The 19,372-nt window shown below is 38.4% G+C and overlaps 3 protein-coding genes across 3 annotated transcripts in view; 2 read left to right on the plus strand and 1 right to left on the minus strand.

The window, feature by feature from the left end:
* The window catches only part of LOC108015543 (phospholipid-transporting ATPase ABCA3), a 5,296-nt gene extending 1,348 nt beyond the window's left edge, over positions 1-3,948 (plus strand). The window contains exons 1-2 of the mRNA XM_065864251.2: positions 1-3,846; positions 3,905-3,948. The exon at positions 1-3,846 is cut by the window's left edge and continues 1,348 nt beyond it. Of these exons, the coding sequence (XP_065720323.2) occupies positions 1-3,846; positions 3,905-3,923 (3,865 nt within the window). The 3' untranslated portion in view covers positions 3,924-3,948. The remainder of the gene's footprint in view (positions 3,847-3,904) is intronic.
* The window catches only part of Ccn (cellular communication network factor protein Ccn), a 61,520-nt gene that overhangs the window by 15,552 nt on the left and 26,596 nt on the right, over positions 1-19,372 (minus strand). The window contains exons 3-6 of the mRNA XM_036815135.3: positions 13,939-14,034; positions 13,816-13,837; positions 6,523-6,602; positions 5,078-5,222 (exon numbers count right to left, since the gene is read on the minus strand). Of these exons, the coding sequence (XP_036671030.3) occupies positions 5,078-5,222; positions 6,523-6,602; positions 13,816-13,837; positions 13,939-14,031 (340 nt within the window). The 5' untranslated portion in view covers positions 14,032-14,034. The remainder of the gene's footprint in view (positions 1-5,077; positions 5,223-6,522; positions 6,603-13,815; positions 13,838-13,938; positions 14,035-19,372) is intronic.
* On the plus strand, positions 9,010-9,971 carry CheB74a (Chemosensory protein B 74a). Its single transcript, XM_017075389.4, has 2 exons — positions 9,010-9,459; positions 9,519-9,971. The coding sequence occupies exons 1-2, from the start codon at positions 9,025-9,027 to the stop codon at positions 9,687-9,689; spliced, it is 606 nt and encodes a 201-aa protein (XP_016930878.4). The 5' UTR covers positions 9,010-9,024; the 3' UTR covers positions 9,690-9,971.

Below are 19,372 nucleotides of genomic sequence, written 5' to 3' on the forward strand. Positions count from 1 at the left end.
CGGTATTCATGTCATAATAATGTGGGAAGGAACTGGAGAGGGACTCACTTGGGCGAACATATTTCACCCCGTCTCATCGGATGATGATCTAGCCCTGTTCTATGTTATTATAACAATGTCTTTGAGTGCAATCATGTTCCTGGCTATATGCCTATATGTAGAGCAGTTATTCCCGGGCGACTATGGTATAGCCCGTAAATGGAACTTTTTTTGCCGGAGAAAATACTGGCGACGCTTTATGCCCTTTTCAATTGTGGAAAATTACGAAGCCACCGCAAGTGGAGCTGCTCAGAAAAAAAGTTGCAGAACTACAAGAGAAGTCGGAGTTCAACTGTGCAACCTTCAAAAGATATATGGCAAGCACAGAGCAGTCAAGGGCATAAGTTTAAGGATGTATCGGAACGAGATAACGGTATTACTGGGTCATAACGGAGCTGGCAAAACCACCACGATCAATATGATAACGGGCATCCTAAATCCAACGTATGGTACAGCCATAGTAAACGGCTATGATATTCGAGTCCAGATGGAGAAAGCTCGTGAATCATTGGGAATTTGTCCGCAAAACAACATACTCTTTCACAGCATGAGTGTACGCGATCATATCATATTCTTTAGTAAGCTGAAGGGAATACGTGGTGCCGAGGCGGTTGAAAACGAGGTGGCCAAGTATGTTACCATGCTTAATTTGCAGGATAAATCATTTGTTGCGGCTGAAAACCTATCCGGTGGAATGCAGCGCAAATTGTCCCTCTGCTGTGCTCTATGTGGCAACGCAAAGGTTGTTATATGCGATGAACCAAGTTCTGGAATCGATGCAGCGGGACGTCGAAGTCTGTGGGATCTGTTGCAAAGCGAAAAGGTGGGTCGAACTATTTTGCTTACCACTCACTATATGGATGAGGCCGATGTCTTGGGTGATCGTATAGCTATCTTAGCTGAGGGCAGATTGCAGTGCCATGGTACATCCTTTTATTTAAAAAAGAGATTTGGCACTGGCTACCTATTAGTCTGCATAATGCAAGCTGGATGCGATGTGGCCACTATAACCAAGTTGATAAACAAGTATGTGCCGCACATAAGACCGGAAAGGCAGTTGGGAACTGAGCTAACCTATCGCCTGCCCACCGAGTACTCGAAGAAATTTGCCGCATTACTGCAGGATTTGGATGATAATGGTGGTAAATTACTATTAGAGGGGTATGGACTGAGTGGAGCCTCTTTGGAAGATGTGTTTATAACAGTCAACAAAGATAAAAGAGTTCGTGGTGGAGCGGATAAGCCGCCTGCTGAAGGGAGTGGTGGCTTCGAGAACTTGGTGTTTGATACCAAAACGAGGGAAGAAAAGACTATGTCTCGTTATTGCATGTGCTGGCAGGCGCTATTTTTAAAAAAATTCCATATCACCATTAAGAATTACTGGATACTGATCATACAGATTGGTCTGCCCATTTTAGTTATGACCTTGACCATTTATAACTCCCGGGGCGGAAGGATTTACTATGAGTTACCTGCTATGCCGGTGTCCATTTATCAGTATAACCACGCCTATGTTGTACTGGAGGACACTGATAAGGCTTCGGCTATAGGTGCGGCATATTCCAAACATCTAGAGCATTATGGAAACAGATACACATTGCTCGAAACAGGAGACACCAAATTCGAGGACTACTTACTGTCTCACAGCGTAAGTCTAAACCGCAGAATTGATTTCGATTATTTAGCAGGTGTTACCATTCTTAAAGAGAACATAACTGTGTGGTTGAACAACAAGCCCTTGCACACCGCTCCTTTGACCCTAAATGTGTTGCACAATGCCTTGGCCATTAAATTACTTGGCAAGGATGCCTCAACATTTGTAACAAATGAACCCTTGCCATATAGCGATGATACAAAAACTTTGCGCCTGAATAAAGGACAACGCTTGGGGTCTGAAATATCCATTAATTTATCCCTGACCATGGGCTTCATAACGGCCTTCTATGCGATGCCCATCATAAAAGAGCGGGAAACTCGTGCCAAACTAATGCAATTTTTAATTGGAGTGGATGTGTTTGCCTACTGGGCAAGTCACCTTATATGGGACTACCTCACATTTATCATTTCAGCCCTATCGTCCATATTAACGATTGCCGCATTCCAAGAGATTGGTTATAGCACACCACTGGAGCTTAGTCGCTACTTCTTTTTGCTCTTAATATTTGGACTTGCTGCTATTCCCTTGAGTTACTTTATGGCAGGATGCTTTACCGATCCTGCCACGGGACTCACTCGTATCTCCATAGTCAATACCTTGACCGGATGTAGCATGTTCTTGCTGGTCGTAACCCTTAACTTTGACTCCTTTCAGCTGAAGGACGTGGCCGACCAACTGGCGTGGTACTTTCGTATATTTCCACACTTTAGCTTGGCCAGTTCCACCCACAACATTCACATAGGACATAATATTCGACGTGGTTGCAGTATGCAAAGCGTTCAAACATTACCCCGATCAACGCGCTGCCGCGCTACCCCTGTGTGCTGTGATATTCCAGATTACTTTGGCTGGCGGTTTCCTGGTAGTCTTCCAGAAATCGTATACCTGCTAGCGGTGGGTCTTATATTATTTCTAATACCAATTCTGCACGACGCCAGGGTGTACGATTCCATAAGCGAGCAATTGGGCAAGTTGTGTGCGCGGCGAAAGCGTTCTAAAGGAGGATCTTCTGTGGAGAATGAGGACGTGATCGCTGAACAATTGGCTGTGCAAAAGATGGTGAATGCGCATCGAAAAGATATACCTCTAATGGTCAACAACATCACAAAGCGCTATAAAAGTAAACTGGCTGTAAGGGGTATATCCTTCCATGTCCCCCATGCCGAATGCTTTGGTCTCCTGGGAATCAATGGTGCCGGTAAGACCTCTACCTTTAAGATGCTAGCTGGGGATGAAAAGATAACCTCGGGAGAAGCCTACTTGGATGGTCTAGACATATCTACTCACAAGGTTTATGGCAAAGTTGGCTATTGTCCACAGTTTGACGCATTGTTCGATGATCTGACTGGTCGGCAAACGTTGAATATTTATTGCCTGTTGAAGGGAGTACAACGTCGACATATAAAAGCTATAACTTGGGCCCTAGCAGTATCTTTTGGATTTTCACAGCACCTGGACAAGCAAACGAAACACTATAGTGGTGGTAATAAGCGGAAATTAAGCACTGCCATATCGGTACTTGGAAATCCCTCGGTTATTTACCTAGATGAGCCCACCAGTGGCATGGATCCCGGGGCAAGACGACAACTTTGGCAAATAATAGGTCATATTCGTACTGCTGGCAAGTCCATTGTCTTGACCTCTCACAGTATGGATGAGTGCGAGGCCTTGTGCACCCGACTGGCCATAATGGTGGATGGTGCATTCAAGTGCATAGGATCGGTGCAGTATTTAAAGAATCAGTACTCAAAAGGGCTCGTACTCAGAATAAAAGTCAAGCACAGAAAGAAAACTTTTCAAAGAATAGTGGAAAATTCGTCTTCCACAAGCCAAAATAACTCGTTTGCTGATACAGAACCGCAAATTGTTAGAGTGGGTTCTATTGTAGACCATAATTTGTCGGATCGAATTTTAAAGGTTCATAGATTTATACTTAAGGAGATTCCTGATGCCGAACTCAAAGAGGAGTACAATGGACTAATAACTTACTATATACCACAAACAAAAATGTTGGCTAAGATTTTTCAGCTCCTTGAAAGTAACTCGCATAAACTGAATATAGAAGACTATTTAATTATGCAGACACGGCTGGAGGAAATATTCCTAGACTTTGCTTTAAAGCGTGATATTTCTTTCATAGTTCAAAAAAGGTGGGTGTATCTTTTTAAAATTTAATATTACAAAAGAGTTTTAATTTATTAATTTCAGAAAATGTTGGTGTTGCTGATTAAATGCTTTTCATGTTTCTGTTTTGTACACTTGAATAAAATATTTTTATATTTTTTGGAGCTCTTTTCTACCCTGATTTTAACATAGCATAAAGTGCAGCCTTGAATAAAATATTTTAATATTTTTTGGAGTTCTTTTCTACCCTGATTTTAACATAGCATAAATTGCAGCCTTGGGTTGGCAATGAATTCCCATTCAAGGTCTGAACTGCCTGGCTTCCCATTTAAGTCGCTAAAGGCTATACCCTGTAGCCGCTGGCAGGAACGCTTAATATCTTGTTTATTTATTGCATTCTGCGCGTTTAATTAACACATAATCCCTGTGTAAGTAATTACGCTGCTGTTCCAGCATTTGCTCCTCCTCGTGGCCTCCAGTCTCGTGATGGAATAATTCATCTTCATAAATATGCGCTGCACTCTCTACTCGGTTTTGTGGAAGGATGTGGGTTTTTGGCGGTCGGGGGCGCTTAAAAAGCATTAAGTTGCGCATTGGACACAGCACGACACGCCCCTGAGCGCCATTAACTCGGAACTGTGGGCGGTGGGCGGTGGGAGGGGCAGGAAGTGGACGCAATGGGATGGCCACGGCCATAAACACACTTATAAAACAATAACAAGGCCATGCCAGAGGAAATGTGACTGCGCTGAGAAAAAATACCCCCCGATTGTATCTGATAATTTTCAGCCTTGTTCACATTAATACTATTTTTTATATAACAAAAAAAAACGTATTTTTAAAGTTAATAAATATTTAAATTATATTTTACTTAATTCGGATTAATGTCCTAAAATACTTATTTTAAAAATAATTGAGGAATGTCTTAAAAAATTTTTTTGTTTAATTATAACCATTGTCATTTCCCTCTCAAATGATTTTAAAATAGACTTCCAACTTGTCAATTCAGTAGGATATATAATTATAATTACTAATTTATAGAATAACTAAGTTCAAATATTTTGGAAAATGTTTTAAATTTCAGGAAATGACATAAGAATTTGTTTTATCTACCATCTATAAACCAAAATTTATTTTGAAACAGCGAGACATATTTGGATAGCAATACAGAATATTCCGTAGATAATAACCGTACAAAATGTTTTATTTTGGATTATAGTTAGATCTATTTTCTCTAAGTGTATAGGAACAACTTACCATCAGCTGTTGGATTCTCACAGAGCCACATCTTGCAACAGTGGCCGGGAACTTCGACGAGGCGCGGCGATCGGCAGGAAATCGTGTCCTCGGGCGCCGGGAGCTGCTCGTTGGGGCAGAGCGTCGAGCAGGCGTGGCGGCCATTCTGCAATGCCACATTAAAATACATTAAATGTGGCCCATTGTTGCTGCTGTTGGGTTGTTTATTTAGCTTTGGCCGGGGAGCCCAAAAATAAAGTCATAATGTAACGAAAATATTGGCCCAATAGCACAAGGATGGCCAAAAACTTGGCCGGGTCCTCGACTTGGCCACGAACTTTTGCTTGGCGTGTGCTTTCTTTTTGTTTTCTTTGGTATATGGGGGAAATTAACATTTCGTGCGGACCCTCACTGCTTTGTTTGTAATCCACTTTTAGTCTCTAAGCGGTCACAGCCCGATGATACTTTTTTTTCCCCAACCCCAGTCTTTTGCATCGTCACGAAATTGCATTGCATAAATTGCAAGTTCTTGTGTTTGTGTTATGCCACATGATAAACTACCGGCGCAGCTGGAAATAAGGTGCAAAAACCAAACCAGACGTGGAAAAACTACACAGGAGCACTTATAAAGCTGGGCTCTGGCCATAAAGCAATGTCGAGGATTTAGCTTTTCTTTTGTTTGGACTTTTCTCATAAGATAACTTTAGTAGCAGATTTATTTGCAAGGATACAGCAGTCTATTTACTATACTATTTACTATTAAATTAAATATTTTAAATTTTTTTGATGTAGTTTTGTAAAATTTGAATTAATCTAAACCTAGAAAAAATGAATTCTTTAATGGTAATAATTAACTTGCTGATATAATGCCTAAAAAAAGCCTTTTAAATTTTACAAATTAGCAAACAATTCTGAATATATTTTGTAAATTTTACTTCAATTGCCAATTAAATTTCTATAAACGTTTTCCCGAGTCGAAAATATAAAATGTCTGTTTAACACAGTTCTAATCTCATTAGCGAAACATAGTTTTTCGCCATTATAGCCGCTATCAAAAACTACTGTGCAACGCCGCACTTGTAATTCCGGGCATTTCACACTATATTTAAATTTTAATTAAAATCGCTACCCGGCAAAGCAATTCACATTCAAATGGCGCAAGTGCTGGCACTAATCCCACCAAATATGGAAAAGGCCAAAACGATGGCTGGAACTAAAAACGGGGAAAGCGAGACTAAGCACAGGTTAAACAACAGCAATGGCAACGAGAATCGTTTAACGAAACTGCAGTTGGCTTTCGGCCGGAATGCTTTCTGTGCTTTCTATGCCCCAATATTTGTATCTGTGTATATATAGTACATATCTCTGGATGTCTGTGGTTTGTGGCCAACTCTTGTGCGGATGGCCCTCAGCATTTGGCCAACGGCTGTGACCTCCGACCTGCAAACCTGGTACCCGCGACTCACCTCGCAAACGCATTGAGTTTTACAATCCAATTTAAATGTGACTCCATGTGCGAAAGTTGTGTTGCCAACACTGCAATTGGCTGCAGGCGAGTCCCAGGCCAAGACCAAATCCAAATCCAGATCCAGATGTTGTGTTGGTTGCCCCATTGTTGTCACCAAAAAATAGTTGAGAAAATAGAAAATATAAGGGTAAGAGTGAGCATAAAAATGGGAAAGATTTCAACAGTAAATGGGAGGCCAATTGAATTGCGCATAAACTCTTTAAAGGCCATACGAACTTCAAAGATTCCTTTGGCAATCAGTTCCCTGACTTGTTTATTATTATACATTTCATTTCACTTCACTCTGCCTTCATTCCACTGCTAATTTATATCATCAAACGCGTAATACATGTCGTATGTGCAATTCCAATGAATGGGAACCCAATTAATGTCAGTGCTGTTTGTTATAAATTTCGCTAGAATCGCATATTTACAGGGCAAACAATAGACCTGCCGCCAGGCCATCGTTTCCCTTCGTGTCTCATCAAAATTGATATTGACAAATGCCGCTGCTTTATGGCATGCCATTAGCCCGCAAAAGTTTTTTTTGCCTCATTCTTTGTTTTACAGAGAGAAAAACCAATATTAGTTTGCTATTTTTGCTGAGTTGTTGAGACTTAGGACAATTTTTGACTTAAAACAAATTATGGGTGGCCAAAGGATCCTACTTATTATTGTGGTTATTGGCAAGTAGATAGTGACAGATCAATACAATCCATGTAATTAACGGGTAACATTTAAAAGAGTATATTTATGGGATTTAAGCATGAGGATAATATGAATTCTTAAACAAATTGCCTTTAACCTACTGTAGTTATCCGCAAAAACTTTCCAAATACACAAGCAAATACAATAATATAGTAGGGTTTTTTCCGAATTATTCAAATAACCAAATTAAAGCAGTAACACGAATTTTTCAGAGATTGACCCTTTGCAAGGGTCAAGGAACAAGGATTGTTAAGACGATTCATGATATAAATTGTGTTGTTTCCATGGCTTGAAATTTTTTTGCAGTGCATCATTGCTGTTCCTGTTAGAGTCCTTGCGCAGGTTCTGGTTCTGGCCTGGCCAAAAACTCGTGTGTGTAGCCGCCAATCACAATTACTCGGGCTTGTGGCGGAGGAGCATTTGCAATCGCACAGTGGAGCTGATTTTGGCTCGCAGACACAGATTGTGGGAGCAGCGACCAAAGGGGACCCACCCACCTGTGTTTTTCTGTGCAAGGGGATCGGGTACGTGCCCTGTACTTTTCCACTTTGAATTGATTTCACTGGCAACGTGACTTTTACGAAGGACGAGACAAACGTGTGCGCCCGCCTCCTTGGGCATCATCATTCATTTGGCATCAATGGTTAATGCGAAAATTGGCATTGCCAGCTGATTGTAATGAATATGGTCACGTTGTCGCATCTTTATGGCATTATCAATATACGTTTATTATTGAAAAGTTCCCGGCGAACGTCGGACAATGCCGGAAGTATCTGCGAGTAGGGCGCCCTTTGCTCCTCCGATATCGTGTCATTTTCCAAAGTGCAATTTTCCTAATGTGTTTTTCCCTTCTCACAAGAAGACGTCTACATTGAACACACACAGACAAAACTCGACATTGAGTATGACATTTTTGAATATGCACTTGTGTGGGAGCTTTGTCTGGGTGAGTTCGCTTCAAGGAACCGCGTATTCCCTGAGAATCAAGGTAAACTGAATGGCGTCTGCCACAACTACGCATTCTAAAGAATTCGGTAAATCTCTTCCCTTAAGAAAATTTTAAGTTTAATAAATAATCGTACATAATCCTATTTTTAATAATTTAACTTTTAAAAACCATTAACAAATTATAAACCTTTTTTCATCACGTTAAAGTACGAAAATATTTTGTAGTAGTTAACAAGAACTCAAAAGTTATGGAAAAAAATGTATATTCAGATGGGCCTGGCAAATGTAATACAGTAAGAAATAGTTACAATAGTAATGTAAAGTTTCAGACGATAGTAGTTATTAATGCTAAAAAAAATAATAACCGAAATTTATTCCAATTAAAATAGTCCTCGTTGGTGATAAACAGTTTATTAGAACTCGAGATAAAATACTCGAGATTATAATATTTTATACACTTAAATGGTACCATTTAAAAGTTCACTTTTATAAATCAGGGAGCTCAACATTACTAGGAAGCATAACTCTACTAGGTGAAGCATTTTAACGTTTTAATTTTTTAAACTCCTATAATTATTCCATTAAATCTCGTTTCAACTTTGAGTATCAATGTAATGTAAAATGATTATTTATCAACTTTGGAATCTTTCCAACAATTATACAGTAAATTTGCTGATAATATTTTTATTATCAAGATCTACACAATCATGAAAAAACAATCTAAACAGGAAGTCGTTGATTATACCTAAAAATATAAAAGGGCACCACCAAAATGATTTCGAACCATTCGGGAAAAAATTGTAAAATGGACCTCAACTTTTCATTGCTATGGCTGATAATAATCGTGCTAGAAATTGTAAAACCGTCTTTTGAAACTAACTACGAATACGTTTTGGAGGACGAATCGGTATTTAATGATTGTGTGGATAATCCCCCTGGATATTCAAATATTTCTGGACTGTTCGATCTTTCGCATGTCAACTTTGAAATGGGTCCAGAGGGAATTCACGTAGAGGGCAAATTAATCTGTTCATGGGACATTCAGCCAACCGATCTCATTGAAAGTCAAGTTAGCGTCTTTCATTTGGATCGTGGTACTTGGAAACCGACCATACTTAACTTGACGATTAAAAATTTTTGCAAAATACATCTCGACCCGAAGCAATATTGGTACAACGTTTATCCAAAATATATTATCAATAGAGAGGAAGCTAAAGAAAAATGTTATAACTACATTGGAGTATGTGTGATATATGCGATAAAGCTTATTTGCTATTTTTACAAATTTTCTATTTGCAGACTGAATATTTTTTTGAACCGTTTATCATGAAAATGTATTTTGGCGCAGGCTTGAAGATTCCACCTGGAAGAAAACGTATGGTATTTATCTTAACAGCGATTGATGTGAATAATGTAAGACGTCCAAATGGAATTTGCTTTGAGATAAAAGGAGAATTTGTAAAGGTTTGAGAAAGTAATTAAAATAATATGCTTTTTGCATCCGTTAAACTAAACTTCAGTCTCGAGAAATATTTATTTATAGATTGCCCAAGAGAGCAACGGATTTATTAAATATGATTTCATCGAAACCATATACACTATTAAACACCAAAATATTTTATAATTAATAATGCAATATAACTTGTTTATTGAATCAACACAATAATGTTACAAAATTATCAAGATCTCTTACGAAATGCAATCACGATTAAACAGTTTACATAGCCAAACATTGCACTGAGAGAATAAAGACGACGAAAAATTTAAAATTCTGTATTAAATATCATTGTTCCCGAATTGTGTGTCTTGCAATTGGTAAATATTTTCTTAAATTAAAACTTTGTTCTTGGAGATTTCCGATTTGTAAATAATATGTCCCAAGCTTTTAGTTTTTTTTTTAATTCAAGATCACTTAAAACAATTCGTGTTTAACTTACTTTAAGTACAATTCTGTCTGGATTCCAGTCAATTTTCTTCATTTTTAAAAGTTCTGACAATTATTTTGAAAATAATTGTTAAATTTATGTTGGCTATTCCTTGCATTTATAGAGAGTCCTGTTATAGTATCAGCAAGTACTTTTTTTATGAGAACAAAATAAGATGTTACTTGTACATCGTTAGAAATAATTTTTCATTTGGGACAGGGAAAGTTGAAGTTCATGTTGGGTTGGGTGCGTTTTTTAACGGTTGCTTTTGGACAGTATTTAGGGCGTTACTTCGCAAAGCACTCTCAAGATTTTCGCTATTTCTGTCAGGGTACAAACATAATATACACAAATTGTCCCGCTAAAACTCGATGTCTTGCCTTTCGAAATGAACTCTTGCCTCGGTGTCTACCCTTTCTGTTGGTGTGGCACATTTTTTGTGACCCCGTGTCCCTTTGTTGGGGTCATCATCACCGGCCCCGCCCACCGCCTGGCGCCCTGTTTGGGGTCACGTGTGCGCAGTTTATTTGTTTTATGCGGCCTCTGTGAGGCTCTGCCTTCGGACTTGGCCCTCCTTTGGTTGTGTGTAGTGTTTGTTTTACTTAGAGTTTTAGATTTACTTAAGTCGTTGATGACCATGACCAAATAAAGTTTCATTTTGAGCAAAGATTTACAGCACTCGAGCGTGTGCGACAAGTTTTGAGTGCCCTCCGCCGTTGGCCCTCCGCAGCGGATCATGGAAAAGGCTACGGCAAAGGCGGTCCAAACAAAAGTTCCCAAAGAACGCTTCTAGCTGCAGCCCACGCTGCGTATGCGCAATTTTTGCCTCTCGAGTGTTTGCCTGGGACATCATGTGATTGAGGGGTGAAAACTGTGCCCAATTCTACTTCAGAAACTAAAATCTGCTCTAAAGATTGCCAATGGCCCTAGGCCATGTTTGAACACACTTGGCAGACATTTCTGTAGGAAATCCAAAGGTACGGACCAGTACTAGCAAGTTAAACAAGCTGAAAAGCCAAACAAAAAGTGTAATCTCTTACAATGCCAATTAAATTAAATTCTCACAGAGCAAATTCAAAAATTGAATATTGGAGCATGTTGCTTTTAATATATTTAAATATATGGTATCTATATATATAGATAGGTAGAGCAAATCAATAGATCAATATATAAATATATAGTAATCCAGAAGATTAGGTTGTTCGGTTTTTAAGATTGATTTAAAATATTAAAAATATGAAGGTAAGTTTTAAAGTTCTCGAATCGTAATTATTATTACCAGTTGAATAAATATTAATGCAGAAAGTGAAATACCTTTAAGGGGGTAGACATTTATTACAACTTGTGTAATTGCATAAAACATGTGAAAAGTGTCTTTCTTTTGAAAGGTAACTTTGAAGAACTTTTCCTGTATATGACTCCGTCATTCTATGACGTCGCCTGCAAATGATATGTTCTGACTAATCTTTGGAGCTCATTCGGAGTAAACTTTCAGGTTCTCGGGTTCTTTGTGAGAACTATTCATTGCTTCACGTATTCACAAATATGTTTGGCCAAGTTCACAGCGACTCAGCATTCTTCGTGTTCCGATAACTTTCCGATTTGGGCCAGAAGGAGATGCGAATAAAGACCAAGTTCTACAGTTTAAATAAACTTGTTCCGCCCTGCGTGGACAATGCATTCAGGCCCTGAACGATTGAAGTCTACACGGAAAAAAACATAAAAATATTACATTTTCATGTCGATATGAGCATTGCCAGTGAAACTATAAAACAACTTACGTCACCCACTTAAACAAATGACTACTAAATTCAAATCTTATGCTCGGAAATTACAAGGACCATTTCTTTAAACTGGTAAGTATCTTAACAAGACTTTATTTAAAACATTTATTTTACGTCAAAAGTATAAAAATAGCAACAGGCGTTAAACGGAAAGAACAATCAAAAAAAAAAATCAACGAAAATTTCCTTAATTTGGTAATGATCTTAAACATATTTAACTGTATTTACTAAATTTAAATAAATTTAGAAGTTATAAGAAGCTATCAAAATTATTAAAACTATAATTACAAAATTACAACTTTTTATGGCTGGTTCGGAACTGTTGAAAAAATTAAGTAAGACGTTAAATAAAAAATTTTAAATTATTCATTTTTCCATGTTTTTGTTTTTTAATATTATTAAATATTGTTAACTATTACAGTCGATTCCAAAAAGATTTTGACTTGTTATTTGGTTATTTATTGTCATGTGGCAACACATTTTTTAGTACCTGCCGACAAAGTATTACTAAAATTTTAAGTTCATATTTTAAACCTCTAATTTTCAGGATAATGGTATGACTGGTAAGACAAACATGAATATGAACATATTAAACAAACATTGGAGGTTTTTTTTATTTTCCCCCTGTGTGGTTTCCAGCCAACGTGGGGGCACTGATATGACCCGGGGCACAACCAGTCGGAGGACTACGTGCCAGGCCCAGGAGCTCAGCGCAGCTTGGCCGGCTAACTTTTATTTTGGCCCTGGTCATACACAAACTGTATTGGCATTTGACTCAAAACTTTTGACTCGAACGGGGTGTGGGGAATATGGGCCAATATTATATATACATGTGTATATGCAGCTATTCTGGCAGCACGATATGGGTTGGATTTGTTGTAACGCCCTCGGATCGAAAAGTTTCTGGCACAGTTCGGACTGCTGCTGTTTAATTTTGAACAGCTTTCTACGACATCATGTGGGGGACTGCATGGAAGGCATTGAGAACACGGAAAGAGCATGGAAAATGGCACATGTCGAAACGAATTGAACACACACTCCCCCTCCAAAAGAAAAAAAACTGGGGAAAAATGGAACATGAAGAAAAAGAATCGAACATAAAACCATTAAAATCACTTTACTCGTTAGTTAGGCATTTGAGCTGGTGTGCGTGTGACTGTTTCCCCCTAGATGGGATCTACTAAGCCGGGATCTACTGGATATAGGTGCACAATAAATGTTCGGAAACGGGTCCACAACTTTCGCCAGAGCGAACAAAAAGCAACGTTTCCTGTCTGCAAGTTTTAATGAAATTTTTGGCTCTTCGTTTGTGTCCGGCTATTTGGTATTCCTTTTTTTTACTAAAAAAGCTGTCAAATTGGGCTTATTTAGTCGAAAAAACACGTAAATGAACAATAAAAATCAAAATTTTATACAGTTTCGTCTAGAACCTTACCAATTTCTTCAAGCTTTATCTTTTTAAACGCTTAGTATACTGCACCATTTTTGAACGCTACGATTGTTAAGCCACAATTTTACTTGGTTTTACCAAATTCCCAATGTAAATTCCGTAATTTTTTGTCTTTCCGACCACAAAACTCAGGCATGAATATTTATTGGTCAAAGTCCGAGTGGAAAACTCAAATTTAAAATAATGGCTTGGCAAAATGAAAAATAAATACATTTTCCCAGGGCTTTCTTGGTTTTAGCTAGAAGTTGCACTTTAAGGAAATCATTTTGGCGGGCCCCATTCAGGGAAGATGATGATGACAGGACAGGCCTTTGATTAATGAAGCATACAGTAAATGTAATTCGTAAATCTTCTTTGCCAAATCAATTGCAAATACGCATTGACTTTGTGCAATTCAATTGAGACTGTGGAGCTGAGCGAAATCCTAAGGAACTTACCCGGATTCGGATGCCTGGGCAACTGATCCAGCGACGGCGGATGGGATTGCATAATTAGGGAAAGAGCATTAATGGTATTCATAAAGACTTTCATGGCTGCCTCGTTCTTGTTCAAAAACTCACTTTGATGGCCTTAAAGCCCAGACTCAGACTCGCCTCGACTTCAGCAACGAGACCATTACCAAAAATCCCCAGCAGCGGCAGCAGTATCAGCATTTTCTGTAAGTAGATAGATGGTATGGGATTATTTGGTGTGGCTGGAAAGCAAGGTAAAAAAGGTCGAAGCAGTCGCAGTCGACTTTATTAAGGTCAATTCAATGTCTGGCTCGGTTTTTGGTTACGGCTAATGGTTACGACTACGGCCATGGTAACGGCTGTTCACGCTCATCCCCAAGTTTTTGTTTTGCATTTCAGTTTGGATGGGTTTCTTTTTGCCTCTTTTTAGATTTTCCAGGGATTTTCACACCTGCACCCACCCACCTTTAATATTTTTCACACAGGCAGCAGACAAAGTTTTTATGTTATTCTTTTTGGCGGCTGGCTGAGGGGTAATTAATCTGGTTACTAGGATAAAGTGCTCAATGAACAGGTACTTGTTAAAGTTCTGACATAGTTATCATATTGCTTTTTATACAGTGTTTTTTAGGGCAAGGTTACGGTTTATTTCTTGCTAATTTGCACTTGGCTTTTATAGCTTAGCCAAATTAAAACAAAATAAGGAAATATATTCAACTGAATATAGAAGCGACCTTGCCAAAAAAATGCATAATCAAAATTTAATTTAATAAATATTTATTCAAGCACTCTTTTATTATAACTCGTCTATCAAAGAAACTAAAAAGCACAGAAAATGCAATAATAATAAAATAATAATATGCATAATCAAAATTTAATTTAATACACATTTATTCAAGCACTCATTTATTATAACTCAGTCATTCAAATAAACTAAAAAGCACAGAAAGTGCAATATTAAATTTAGATTAAAAGTTAAAGTGATTGTCTGCTAATTGCCAATTTTGTGTATCAAATTTCACAGATAACAATACGAATTTAATTGTTTCCCTCGAGAGCTTTTTCTCTAAAGACAAATAATGACCAGATCAATAAAACTGCTAATTGATTTCCATTCACAGGTAAACTGAACGACGGAAGTTGCATTTTTTCAGAGACAAACAACTGCAATTGCTGCGGATGAGCACATTTAATAATTTTCCCTTGTTCCCCGAGGCTTAAGCCGCCCCAAAGTCATCGGAATTTTCACACTTTCGCGTTAAATGAAAAATGTGAAAAGCGATATATTTATGGTGGATCCTTTACGTCTGGGAGTGGTAATTATTTCGCAAACTGCTCGTCTGTGTACGCTCCTTTGTTTGCAATCAATTTACGCGCTAAGAACACGCATACGCCGTGTTGGCAGCATGGCAGCGTCGTGTTTTTCATTTTGCGCACAAAAGGCGAAAAAAGCTCATTAAAAAATATTTTCCACTCATGCGTGAGCATTTTAAAAAGGTATTTAATTAAACTTTAATAACAAAAACAATAAGCGGTGGGCTGCAAAGTGGAAAAACAAAAAGTTGGGGGGGTTTAATGCGAAAGATTTCAATTAACGACACGGACCTCGAGAGCTGCTAAGTGGATAAACAGGACGAGGACAACCCAGCTGGGCGACGGATGAGTGGCCATCACTCAGGGCCAACTCATGTGGAACGCCCATTCGGATGCAGAGGCACTGCATCAGCGGACTGCATTGAATGCTGCTTCATTAAGGTGCCGCTCCAAGGAGCTATCCCCAGTCCTTGTCGTAATTATTGCAATTACAATGAACGATGACGGGGGAAATGTAAATGTAAATGGGAGTGGGACTGGGAAATGAAAATGGGAATGGAAATGGAAATGAAAATGGACATGGAGACTTCTGCAGGACAGGGCAGTCAACAATAATAAAGGGCAACGAGGCGCATGAGAGCTGTTAACAAAGGAGGTCCGGAATCACAGGTCCTAGAAGAACCCTCAATGTACACACATATACAGCTCTGAAACTGCACCGTTCTGATCTGTTAATTGCGAGGCGAATGTGGGCCAACAGCACATATCGCCACATGTTGCTCTCCTTGAATGGGAAAAGTGCAAGGAAATAGGAGCAACGAAAAAATAAGAGAGATGTGATGTGGCGAAAACCCGAGGAAAACCCATCCATTTACCCAGCCATCCATCCATCCTGCTGTCTGTTTTGTGTTTATAATTATGATGAAAGGGGTATGGGGCAGACCCATCCCCATACAACAACCCATTCAGCTCGAGGCGATCCGGGGGACAGAATGTGTGTGTCACTTCGGAAATGAGCAAGTTCGTTTAAAAATGTTTGCCACCCACTACTCCTGATGATTTCAAAACAGCTCCGGATGGGACAACTCGGGGCAGCTGTATCATTAAATTTAATGAATAGATAACAACAAAGAGGGAACTGCCCTGGGAGGTCCCAAAAATTATGCAGCACAAAAGTTTGACCCACTAAAAATACGAGTTGCAAAAATCTGAGCTCAAGTTGAGGCCTTGCTGACAGGATTTTATGACCTCTTTAAATGGCCATTTGCCCGCAAATTGATTAATGATACGCCCGACCAACAGTCCCCTCATAATTCGACGGTTTAAAGCGGCTTAAAGCCATGTTTGTCCGCCGGAATATGTTTGCTTTCAGCTTTGGCCGGGCCAATGAAATTAATGATATTGTTAAGCCATTTTAAACGAGCCAACAAAATAATCTTGTTTAATTTTTGAAGTTGAGCATAATGGGCGAGGTATTAGCCACGGATGCCCCATTTTAATTTCTCACTCCCGTGCGAATCAGTATAAATCCCGATTTCTGGAGGGCAAAGCTGATTGTTTGACTGCTCATCATTCATAAGCCGTGGTATCTCGTCGTGTTTGTGGCTGTATTGCAACGTTAGCATCTTATTATTCAGGACACACACGCTGTCAGCGATGACAACACTGGCATTCGCGTCATAATGATGATGAACACAATCATCGCTTTTCGGGATGATAACAACGCGTGACAACAATGCTGACACATCGAAAGATTGTCATTCCATCAATTATTCAAGAACACGCAAATCATCAACAAAACGCTCAGCATTCAAGGAGCCATACATACGCCCAAATCGAAGCCACACCACTAACCTCCAGTTCACTGCAAATGGATCAAAACCAGGCAACGTCAACATGCAACATGGGTGCACAGTTAGAAAATAAGGTAACACTCGATTTATAGACAAATAATATTAGGTAAAAATCGTAACCAATTTTAAATTAGCTTATGATGAGTTTAACTAATGTGGAACACGCCAGTTAACATGAATTAACCAGAAAATTTGGATGTATTTTATAAATTAATTATATTTTAAGCTCATTAATCTTAAACGAGTTTTGAGATTTATAGCCCAAACCTCTATTGCTCATCATACCTTATCATCACACCTTTTGATGAAACAAAGTATACCTAATCTAAACAGATAAGCTAATTTATAAGGCACGATGATCATTTGATCATAAAACTCCATATCAACTATTTTGATACCCCATCTTGCTTCTTGCTCTCCTTAAATATTTTGAAGAGTTTAGAATGTTGCTGTCTCGCTCTTAGGCAGAGTAATTTTAGGAGCTATGTAGCTCTTTTCTCTCTTTTTCGATTTTAAAGCATTTTCAAAGAGACAATTTTAAATGATCTGAATATCTGTTTTTTCTATTCTGATTCTATTCTATTCTATTCTGGTTCTTATTATATCTGCTTTTTTCTGTTTAGATCTTTTTGAATTTTCATAATACTGCATAGATCAATCTTTTTTTCGCTGTGTAGATGAACCGAGCCTGGAGTCTGAAAAAATAAAGTGATACAATTTGTATTTGGTAGGGGGCTTTTTGCCGCAGGCTCTACTCAATGAACAACAACAGCCGAGAGTCGAACTCAGGCTGAAAAAAAATAAAAGGAATCATTGGCATGAATATCTGAGTGTTTTTATTTATGACTGCGCGTCAATATACTGTCAGAATAGCATTGCGGCGGATGTGAATGGGTGGGCTTAGACTGCTCTTTGACCCGGCTAGAACAGAAATCAATCAACTCTGGGCCCAAACGGGAAAACTAACAACAACAACAAGAATGCTGAGTAACAAGAAGGTATCTGAAGGGGAGGGCGTATCTGAAGGATGTGTAGTGCTCATGGAGCTATAAATCCGAGCCTGACACGGTTAAGTGCTGGTGCTTAACAAAGGCTTACTGCGAGAACAAGGAGTTTGGGTGGTGAAAACTTCCGAGATACAAATCATAATCAATCTGGGGCCAAACAAGAAAGAGAAATTTTCCTTCAATTTGAGACCTCATCCGTTTGTGCTAGTTGAAAAACCCTTTTATCTCACTGTGAATCACTTAACGTAGCGTAAATTTCATTTGCAGCTAATTGAAATTCATTCGGGCGAAATCAAATTAAGTCAAAAGTATATCCTGTCGCCAGAGGTACGTGGCCATCCAAGAAACAAAGTCTGACGCAAAGTGATTCATTCACAGCGATAAATTAAGACGACTAAGGACGCTGAGAAGTTCCTACCATTCTCCCAGGGGACATATTTTCGTTCACATTCACGTCCCAATATAAATATCCTGCCTGCGAACGTGTCCTGTCCAATGAATATCAACAGTTTGCTCTGGCCTTCCTATTCTTTTGACATCTCCTATGTCGTTTTGGCTAAACCCTCATCAGCATAAAAAGAGGAAAAACTCAATTACAAAATATCAGAAAATCGCAAACAAATAAATTAAGGATACAAATCTGGCTAAGGACTGCGGCAAACTCGGTTCAAATCGAAATGAAATAGTGACACAGGCGCTGCCATAAAACCAAAGGCAAATACAAAGCCGCACAAAAGGAAAAAGGTTAAACCAAATATTTATCCAGTCGCCCAAGAAGAAAGGGGCATGGCTGGAAGGAAATCCCAGTGGGAGTGGGAGGGTCCTTTTCCGTAGTCTGTATGTAATTACCAGGCAAGGACTGCAAGTACAGCTGTGCCTAAGTACATAGCTCCCAAAGTTACACACACTAAAGGACACCAAAGGACTACAGAGAACACAAACTATACACACACATCCTTAAAGAAAATTGAAAGTATACTAAGAAATAAAACCGGAAATAGTTTTTTTCAGTATTTACCTAGTTTTATAAAATGTTTAGTAATTTAAAATGGTATATTATCAATATTTTTAGAACTTTTATTTTTATTCTTTAACAAACTTGCAGATAAGTCAGTAACATTATATTTAAAATATTTAAAAAACTCTTGCATGACAAATTATAAAAACACATTCTGTTTATTTTTATGTATAGGTGAACTATTCGAATGCAAATTTTTTCAATGAGAATTAATGGTATCACCATTTAAATACCGAAAGTTAATTTTAAATTGAGAAATCTATTTTAATCTATTGTAACATTATTTTTGGCTTATTTTAATATTTTACTCTTAGCAAGTTTGTTTAATTAGTTTTTTAGATGATCCAATG

This window comes from Drosophila suzukii, chromosome 3, assembly GCF_043229965.1.
Source record: "Drosophila suzukii chromosome 3, CBGP_Dsuzu_IsoJpt1.0, whole genome shotgun sequence".
NCBI lineage: Eukaryota > Metazoa > Arthropoda > Insecta > Diptera > Drosophilidae > Drosophila > Drosophila suzukii.